The sequence below is a fragment of the Uloborus diversus genome, chromosome 1 (assembly GCF_026930045.1).
Source record: "Uloborus diversus isolate 005 chromosome 1, Udiv.v.3.1, whole genome shotgun sequence".
NCBI lineage: Eukaryota > Metazoa > Arthropoda > Arachnida > Araneae > Uloboridae > Uloborus > Uloborus diversus.
Window position 1 is genome coordinate 118,579,361 of NC_072731.1, and position 10,762 is coordinate 118,590,122.

The 10,762-nt window shown below is 33.1% G+C and overlaps 1 protein-coding gene across 1 annotated transcript in view; it reads left to right on the forward strand.

Moving 5' to 3' along the window:
* LOC129231748 (aconitate hydratase, mitochondrial-like) overlaps window positions 1-2,492 on the forward strand; it is a gene marked incomplete at its 3' end in the record, with an annotated part of 101,417 nt that extends 98,925 nt beyond the window's left edge. Inside the window, 1 exon segment of the mRNA XM_054866111.1 lies at window positions 2,399-2,492. Coding sequence (XP_054722086.1) covers window positions 2,399-2,492 — 94 coding nt within the window.
* Between the last annotated feature and the right edge of the window lie 8,270 nt (window positions 2,493-10,762).

Sequence of the window (10,762 nt, forward strand, 5' to 3'; positions counted from 1 at the left end):
AATCCCTTCATTTAAAACATATAAAATCCAAAATCATTTTTGGAAGCGTTCCAACTTTTAACATCGTTGAACATAAAAAAAAAAAAAAAAAAAAAAAAAATACCTCTTTGCAGAGAAGTAATTACTTGACTACAATATTTTAATGCACAAAATTAGCAGCTTTCTGCATACACATGTTTCGAAGTTGCAGAGAACCCTTTTTTCAATGCAAAGTATTAAACGTTTATTACCGATGTCTTTACATCCAAAAACTCACTACTTTGCATTGAAAAAGTAGCTCCCTGTAACTCTTTAACATATGTATACTGTAAGCTAATAATTTTGTGTGTTAAAACGTTGCTGTTTATTAATTCATCAAACCTTTACACTTCAATTACTATAAAAGGTATTTTAACACATGCAACCTTGTGTCTCCTAATTATTTTCAAATCATAACAATTCAATTTTTCCTTTTATTTTATTTACTTTAATAACTTATCAAATCCTCTGTAATTTTACTTTGTCCGATTAATTTCTTTTGTTGCGCATAAAATTTTTTTAAAATAGTGTATTAATATCTTGCACATCTAACTCTGCTCGTTTTCGATCCATATAGAGTTGTGTGCACCACTGTGATAGCCTTGTGATAAACAAAATAAATTTAAACTTCATTTATATATGTAGCTCATTGCCTTTTTTCTTATTAACATGACTTGATTTCGTTATCTACTTACACACTAACACACATATCTTAATATATAAAAATCTTCTGTGCGGACGTTTGTCACCATAAGGCTTTTAAATGGCTGGACCGATTTCGATCAAACTTTTTGTGTGTAATTGAGTTGTGGCAAGCATGGTTTCGAAGCGCGATGGATCGAATCGGAAATGTGTTTGTTAATTAATCATTAATTTAAACATTGGATGGTTGAGTCTCCCAAATGACTAATATTTATTTTAACCTATTGTTGAGCGAGAACTGAAATAAATATTTAACCCGTTGCCAAAGGACAATAAGAAAGCCAGCTCTGCTTTTTGTAATGAAATTTCCTACTGTGATACGTCAACTGAGGATAGATAAAACGTCGAGAGAGAGAGAAGCCTTCATTTCTTGAAAGCAACGATTTTAGGTCCCGTGATATATTTTAAAGTAAAGTACTGGAAGGTTCACGCAAAACGTGTGGTCTGTCGTCGTAGTTGAACTATGTGACCGGATCGGGGCTTTAGGTTTTCCGAACCAAATGATCAGAAATTACCATACCTAGAAACATTTGTTTCTAATCCATCTGAGTTTTGGCACCAGTGTCAAGAATACTTTAAAGATTATCTAACTAATCGGTACATTATTAAAGGAAACGATGATGAAATTTAAAGACGAAACAAATTTTATTTTCGTCCAGATAAATTACGACAGGGTAGTTCTGTACACAAAAGATCAGTGCAGTGGAAGATCTTTATCTTTGGCAGAAAGAACAAATTAGGCAATATATGAAGTTTAAAAAGTTTTTGTTCAAAAGATCGGACCGCAAATCGGTCGGAGTTGGCTTCGCTCACTGACGGGCTGGATTACAGTAACGTGGTGGCTTGGTGACTTTAGCTATAGACAATAGAGTTGCATGATCATTTGTTTACATGTTAAGGCTACTGTTAATGTAATTATTTTATTTTTCGTTTATTTGGCGAAATATTTCAAATTGCAAACAATTGTTTTCGTTTTTAAAGTGTGTTTAGTCATTTTAGTTGAAGAATGTTTATTTTACATCGGGAGGGGGGGGGTGAGTGATTTTCGCTTATTCAGGCAACTGTTTTTCCCTTCATCATTTTTTAAACCATATCTTTTCGATTGTTTTATTATTTTTTATATGGGGGATGTTGCAGCGGGATTTCCCGTTTGTTGTAGATAGGTAGTTAGTTTTTTACACTTAATATCTGAGGACGCTTTTTATCCTTTGAGTATGACTGAAGGAACGGAAGAAAACTTTCAAGTACGGGAGAAAAAAATAGTTAATGAAAAAAACTGCTCAGTGGACATTAGATAAATCAAGTTGTAATAAATATACGCATTCTGACACCAAGCAGCTTAAAACATTTTCTTTTTACTTATTTTTTTCAACAAAACGGTTCAGACACTTGACAATTTATTGAAATTTCTTAACTTTTCAATTTACAAAGTTTGAACAGAACAACGTCTGTCGGGTCCTCTAGTCTATAGATAAAAATATAAATGATAGAATTCAAATTTATGCAGCTTCTGATATTTGTTTACATTTTTGAATTTTTTAAGCATAATTTGGAATTTTGTCTTGAAATTCAAGTATATGCAACTTCATTTTCATGAAGTAATTGTATGATATTTAGTATTTTATTTCAAAATATTAAATTCCTCTGTTAATGTACATTTTTTCCCTTTTTTTTGCAGCGCAATCAATTCGGAAAATGGTGAAGCTAATAAAATTAAAAATCGCCTGACTGGTGAATGGGGCACTGTACCAGATACTGCCAGACATTACAAGGTAGTATTTCAACCATTGTATTTCAATATTCTAAGATCCACAATATAAATCATTTAAAAATACATTGCAGTTAAAAAATGTTTCATTTTTATACAAATTTGTACTCTGAAAGAAGAAACAGGTTTCATTTATGTGGTAGACCTATCTCATCTCTTCCAATATGCGTGCAATTTACTAACTACATATAGGCTTTGTCACATAAAATATATGCAACACCCAAAAGAAATTGAGCTACAATTACGAAACTTGGCAGGGATGTAGTCTGAGAAAAGACATGCAAATGATCCAAACTTCAACACCCGGGAGATAAGGGTTAAACGCCCTATGCGCTGTGGTTGGAAGTAGGGACGCTATTGTAGTAGATACATTTTTAAGTAGTTTGTAGTGTAGCGCACTACTTTTTAAAAAAAGTAGAGTAGCGAGTAGTTCGATACAAAAAAAAAAGTAGTTTGTAGCGATTTCTGGAAACTACTTTTAAATAAATTTTCAAAAAAGAAAAGAAAAGGAACAACCTATATTTATCAAACTTGCAAGACTGAAAAATTCCAGCTGACCTCAGACATGTTATCTTGATGCCATATGTTCCATCTATTGACACCGTTAGTTTGTTTGGCATCGAAAATTTCACATTTCCCAAATATTCGCCTTGAATAAAGCATGGCTTAAAAAGAAAAGAAAAAAGTGATAACTACCAATTTAATACCGCATTTGTTTTTTAGCAAGGGGGAGGGAGGGGGTCAAAACAGTATCTATACGATTTTTTAGACATTTAAAAACACCCCTCAAACTGTTTAAACCCATTTCTTAACTTCATATTATCACCGAACAAAGATAACTGAAATTTTACTGTATTTAAAAAAAAAAGCTCTGTTATTGAATAAAAGCACTGTTAGAATGCACAAAATCAATGGAGGAGAATGGCATAAAATGAAACAGTATGGTACGTATAGTATGTAGCAATAATAAAATGCAGCATTACAATAGTACTGCACAGTAGGGTGGACCAAAAAACAACTTTTTTTTTTGTTTTGATGATGGGTAGTGCGGAAAAGGTGCCATTGGTGAAGCAAAGTGTACATAAAAAAATTGAATTTTTTTCTGCCAATTTTTTGATCTGCCGCAATTGGGTTGAAGTTTTGAAAAAATGCTGTTTTTCATGTGTTTAGCCAATGTGTTTAGTATATATTTATTTTCAATAATGAGTAGCATGAAACAGGTGCCATTGGTCGCACATAAATCCGATAAAAATTTTGAGTTGTGCGGTACAGTTCTTTCCTTTGCTGCAAATGAATAGAAGCTTTACTAAGTTTCAGGTTTTTAACGTTTTCAATAAATTTTCTCAAATAGTACAAATTTTTGCCATACTTCTCTGCCATCATTATATAGTTTTATCATATGTGTTGTATTTTTAGATGCGTGATGTGTCATAAATTAACTACTTATTGCGTATAAAATTTAAATTTGAAATGTTCTATTCGAAAACTTAGTGCAGTTGCGTTTAAAATTAAAGTTAAACAGCTCAAAACTCAACAAAGAACTCAAGATGTTGTGGATGTATAGAAAATTTCTGCTTGTACTTTCAACAGACAATTTTTATCTACACTGTTTTATGTAATAAAACTTTTTTCGAGTTAAATTTCTGCCTTTGAGCTCTTTTACACCTGTTACAGTATTGCTACAATGAAAGCATCGTTTCCTTTGTGGCCATCTGCAAATTCTGTGCTATTTTAGTTGTATTCTATTTCCTACACACAGCTGACGTAGGACTTTAGGTTCTAAAATTCTTTCGGATACTATGTTTATTCCAGTTTCTTGTGACGAAAGACTTTTCGTGATTCAAGGTTGGCTGATATTGGTTGAGAACCAAACCGGAGCATATTGTCGTGTTCTGTTAACTTGAATTTTAATTTTGGAATTTTAAATCTTAAACACTCGAATTTCTTTATCTTTGTTTCTTTTAATTGCTATCTATTTATTCAATTAATATTCATCACAATGTTTGATACCTTTTTTTTCGTCAGTTTCTATTTTTGAGGTAGTATTGTCTTGAATTCTTAGGATGGCCATGTTATTTACTATTTAAAATCCCTTTTGCGTATCCTGGTCGTTTCTTTAGGCGATTCATATGGACAAATAAATTCATATTACGAATAGTTCAAGGGATCCTAAGGCATCTTTGGGTTTCGAGGTAGTTAGGTGCAAGCAAAGAGTTCTGTAGGCAGCTGTGAGCACTCTTAGACTACGTAATAGGCCCTGGTTGGCTGTCTTGTAACTCTGGACAGTCTTGTAACTAATGACCGTCTGGATTGAAACCTGTTGCACAACTATCCATTATGTATTTTTGGTTTGTGCTCAAATTTTCAGTATTTTCCTTTTCTTTTGCCAATGTATAAATACATATATGACAGAGGTAACATAGAATGATAGCATAAGTAGGTTTTCGCATGCCATCAGCTTATACACTGCTCAACATTGAAAATGCAACACTAAGAAGGAGTATTCAGAAATTTATGCAAATTTTAGAGTAGACCTACATCACTGAGTTAGTAAATGATGTGAAATGCGCAACTCTTCGACACACGTGAAGTAAGATATAAGGAAAGGAACTTGCAAAATGGGCAATATTCGTGTCTTTATTTCTGACTGGAGAATTATCGAAGAAATTTGTCTTGGTGGATACATGTAACACGAGAGAATGCCAGGCCGCCGTCAAAGAAGGCACTTCCAGCAGGTAGACGATTTTACGAGAGGTATGGTGATCACACTGAGAAGGGTAGGTTGGTCCGTACGTCAAATCGCAGCTGATACCCACATGGATGCGAGCACAGTACATCGGCTGTGCCGAAGATGATTGGAACAACGGAATGTGGCAAGATTGAGGGGTGCAGGGGCAGCTAGAGTTACGTAAGAATGCATGGATCGACGCATCCACCGACAATATGTAGCAGACCCACAAGTCACTTATTCTTCGATTCTGCAGCAGGTGCCACATACCCTGAATGTTCCCATCTCAACTAGAACCATTTCCCGTCGTTTGGTTGCACGTGGTCTGCAATCACGGCGTCCGCTAAGAAGACTGCCATTGACCCCCCACAACATAGACAGCAACGTTTAGTATGGTGCCGGACTAGAGCGACGTGGATGACAGAATGGCGAAATGTTGTGTTCTCAGATGAATCCTGGTTTTGTTTAACCAGTGATAGTCGCCGCATACGTGTGTCACGTCGACTTGGAGACAGATCTAATCCGGCAGTAACTGTGGAACGTCCCACCGCACGACAACGTAGCATAATGGTTTGGAGCGCAGTTTCGTGAGATTCCGTATCAGCTTTAGTTGGTATTCAGCGTTAAAAAAAACTGAAAATTGCGAAAACGTCGACTCATTTGCGGCAAAGGAAAGAGCTATACCACACACCTCAAAATTTTTATGGGAGTATAGTACCACCAATTGCACTGTTTCCACGCAACTCATCATCGAAAATAGAAACATACTATTTTTACTAATTTTTGCTGAAAACATGAAAAAACAGCATTTTTTCGAAACTTCAACCCAATTGCAGCAGATCAAGAAACTCAGAAAAAATTCAAATTTTTTATGCACACTTTGCTTAACCAATGACACCTTTTCCGCACTACCTATCATCCCAATAAAAAAGTTGTTTTTCGACCCACCCTACTGTACAGTAGATACAGTAATTATGTTCTATACACTATTAAGTTGTTCAAGCATATCGAAAATCTTTACATTTCTTTAGTTGTCGGAAACTTTCTATTTTTCCTTCAATTTTTGAACTAAAGATAAACTTATGCAAAATTGTGTATCATCAACTTCATATTTAGAATGAAAAAGATTTGGAGTGGCGATTTTTACATCGACAAAGCAATGTTTCAAATAGTACGTTGTGGGGAACTTCCGCTTTCAGTGATGCTAAAGGGAAAATTTATTCACAAAACTAATATTTGGTATCCAATAAAGAAGGTGATACACAAGCCCCGCGATTCCCTTCCGAAAAGTTGCGGGTGAGGAATTCGCGTTAGTTCCAAAATTCGTTACTGGAGAAAAACTCTGCATAAATCGAATCGCATTGTCTCTTTTAAGTCCACTGTAGTTAAAATTGTACATTGAAGAAAAGTAAGCATTTATTTCATATTTCGGATATTTATTAATATTCAATTATATAAATACTAGTACCATATTTGATATTTTTTCCTATTTCTTTTCTTTTTTTTAATAACTGATTGAGTGCTGATACATAAATCTAATAAAAGTCAATTATTAAATATTTTAAGTTTTTGAAGTTATTCGGTAAAATTTAAAAATGCTTTTATTTTATTTTATCAGTGGAATGAAAAAGGAGATAGTGTCCAGGTCCAGACACTACAAAATATAAGTTCCCTATAAAATTAACTCCTATTATGATAATTTTTTCTATTTTGTTTAAAAAAAGTTTTTCATCATCTTAATCAATTTTATGTATATATATATCTGTGTAAAATTTAAATCGAATTATGACTGCATCTATTTACATTTTCAAGTAGCCAAGTTGCACTTCTTGAATTAAATATTCACTATCAGGAATGGATTAAAAATTTGAAGGTTGAATTCCTTCAACTTTTACATCCTTTCCTATTTGCAAAAATCATAAAAAAAATGTTTGGAATGACGAATTGGCTAATTATAGGTAAGAAAGAATAAATATTTCTTAGTAAAATTCCATGTTCAAATGAGCCAATTAATTAATCTAAATCACTTTTTGAATTTTTTTTGTTCAATTCTGAAATGGTGTGTATGTTGCTTTATTGTTGTTATTATTATTTTTTTTTTTTGTAAAAAGTTGCGAAGTAAAGACTACATTTAAAAAGTAGTTTGTAGTTGCTACATTTTTGAAAAAAGTAATTGTAGTCAACTACATTCTTAATAAAGTAGTTTTAGTTGTACAGTGGAGCACCGTTTTTACGTTTCTCCAGGGGCTGTATGAAAAGAGCGTATAAATGAAAAAAAAATTATAATAGGTTCAGGCATCGCAGCGTTCCTATATTCCTATATTTTCCTATATTTCTGAAAAAGGTTCCTATTTTCCTATAATTCCTATATTTTCCTATATTTTCAGTTTCCGCTTCCTTTTTTTTTTTTTTACTTTTCCCCCGACTTTTTGCTACTGCATTTCCGCGATCGACGCGCAGACGCCATTTTATCTAAGCAGGGCTCCCAAATGGTCCGCTTTTCCCGCCAAAGTTCGTTTTTTATGGTAAAGTCCGCTTTAGACCGCTTTTTAACATTTCAGTCTGATTAGTCCGCTTTTACATAGTTTTTACTTAAATATCACATTTTAAAAGTTTTTTCATTTCGTTAAAAGTTACTGTACACCCAAACACGCCGCCGCAGCGCGTGTTAAACCAAGTTCGTACGCCCATTAAAAAAACCTTGAAAGGTTATTGGAAAAAAAAGGTCTTTTTTTTTTTCTAGTGCTTGAAAAAATTGAAAATGTATGAAAAGTTTCTTTATTGCTTGAATTCTTTCAAAAATCATTGGATTGTGTTTCAATAGTGCAATTTTCTGAACATATATATATTCGGTTTGATTTATCGCGAAAAATTGCTTTCGTGTTTAAGGTTTCAATCCCTTTGCATCTTGTTAATATTTTGATGTTTTTACAATCCAAAGTGATTTTGACATGACCTTAGCTTAGCTTATTTTTCGTTTAATTTCAATAATTAACGAAGGAATTATTTTGGAAACTATGGCAACATTGAACTTACTCGGATTTCGCGGAAAAATGCTTCTCGCGTTTGAAATTTCAATCCTTTTGCATCTTGTAAATATTTTGATGTGTTCCACAATTGGAAGTTGTTTTAACATATGCTACCTTAGTTTAGTTTATTTTTCGTTTAATTTTGGTAATTAAAGAAGGGAAAAATTTGGAAACCATGACAACATTGAACTTATTTGTACTTCGCGGAAAATTGCATCTCGCGTTTGAAATTTCAATCCTTTTGCATCTTGTGAACATTTTGATGTTTTTGACAATTGGAAGTTATTTTGACATATGCTGATAAAGATTAGCTTATTTTTCATTTAATTTCAATAATTAACGAAGGAATTATTTTGGAAGCCATGGCAACATTGTACTTACTCGGATTTCGCGGAAAAATACTTCTCGCGTTTGAAATTTCAATCCTTTTGCATCTTGTGAACATTTTGATGTTTTTGACAATTGGAAGTTATTTTGACATATGCTGATAAAGATTAGCTTATTTTTCATTTAATTTCAATAATTAACGAAGGAATTATTTTGGAAGCCATGGCAACATTGTACTTACTCGGATTTCGCGGAAAAATGCTTCTCGCGTTTGAAATTTCAATCCTTTTGCATCTTGTAAATATTTTATGTGTTTCACAATTTGAAAGTTATTTTGACATATGCTACGTTAGTTTAGCGTATTTTTCGTTTAATTTCAATAATTAACGAAGGAATTATTTTAGAAACCACGGTAACATTGAGCTTATTCGGATTTCGCGGAAAAATGCTTCTCGCGTTTGAAATTTCAATCCTTTTGCATCTTGTAAATATTTTGATGTGTTTCACAATTGGAAGTTATTTTGACATATGCTACGTTAGTTTAGCGAATTTTTCGTTTAATTTCAATAATTGACGAAGGAATTACTTCGGAAACCATGGTAACATTGAGCTTATTCGGACTTCGCAGAAAATTGCTTCTCGCGTTTGAAATTTCAATCCTTTTGCATCTTGTTAATATTTTGATGCTTTTTACAATCCAAAGTGATTTTGACATGACCTCAGCTTAGCTTATTTTTCCTGTAATTTCAATAATTAATGAAGGAATTATTTTTGAAACCATGGCAACATTGAACTTACTCGGATTTAGCGGAAAAATGCTTCTCGCGTTTGAAATTTCAATCCTTTTGCATCTTGTAAATATTTTGATGTGTTCCACAATTAGAAGTTATTTTAACATATGCTACCTTAGTTTAGTTTATTTTTCGTTTAATTTTGGTAATTAAAGAAGGAAAAAATTTGGAAACCATGACAACATTGAGCTTATTCGGACTTCACGGAAAATTGCATCTCGCGTTTGAAATTTCAATCCTTTTGCATCTTATAAATATTTTGATGTGTTCCACAATTGGAAGTTATTTTGACATATGCTACTTTAGATTAGCTTATTTTTCATTTAATTTCAATAATTAACGAAGGAATTATTGTGGAAACCACGGTAACATTGAACTTACTCGGACTTCGTGGAAAATTGCTTTTTGTGTTTGAAATTTCAATCTTTTTGAATCATGTAAATGTTGAAATATTTTTCCCAATCGAATGTTATTTTCCCATATGCCACCTTTGATTAGCATGTTTATGTTTAATTTAGTAGAAAATAAATGTTTTATGGGAAACATGCCAACATTGAACTTGGTTCGTGAAAATATGCTTCTGTGAGCTTTCAATAGTTTTGCATCTTATAAATATTTTTATATTTATGACAGAAGTTATTTTGACATGATACGTTTTAATTTTTATTTAAATAACTAAAAAAATAATTTTTGTGTTTAATTCGAGTTTATTTAGTTTTTCAAACTTAATTTTGATTATTCTTTGCTTATTTTCGTTTATTACTGTTTTTTTGTGTGTGTGTGGGGGGGGGGGTATTAAATTTAAATAATTGAGTACATAGCATTTTAAAGTAGCATTTGTATATGAAACAAAGTTGAAGTATGTAATTTCATCAAGTTGAATTTCTGTACATCATTTCATTGTCATGATGCCTGCTGTTGTTCTCATGTGCCAGCTAGGCTGGCAATTTGGGGTGCGCTGCTTCATTTTTCCAACCGCACTGTCATTTGGTGTGAAGTTCGACTTCCACAGTACACACATGTCATAAGGACCAGTTTATGGGGTAGGCAATTATCACAGCATAACATTAGATTCACACAAAGAAAGTACGTCCATGCCCGAGCCGGGATTCGAACCCGGACCTTCCTGTCGCAGTCAGACTTCTCTGACCACTAGACAAGGCAGGCGGCATGATGCCTGCTAAGGGGGGATTTGTTCCCCCCCCCCCCCCCCCATAAAAGTTCAAAGCACTCATGGCCCTGCAATCATGGAGTAATTTTTTAATGTAAGCTTTATGATTCTTGAAAATATACTTTGAATATGAAAATTGCAAAATTAAGCCTCATGTGATCTGCTTCCCTTTGTGATTTAGCATTTCAGACATTTTTAGGAAAATCGCATACTGTATTGCTATTAAGA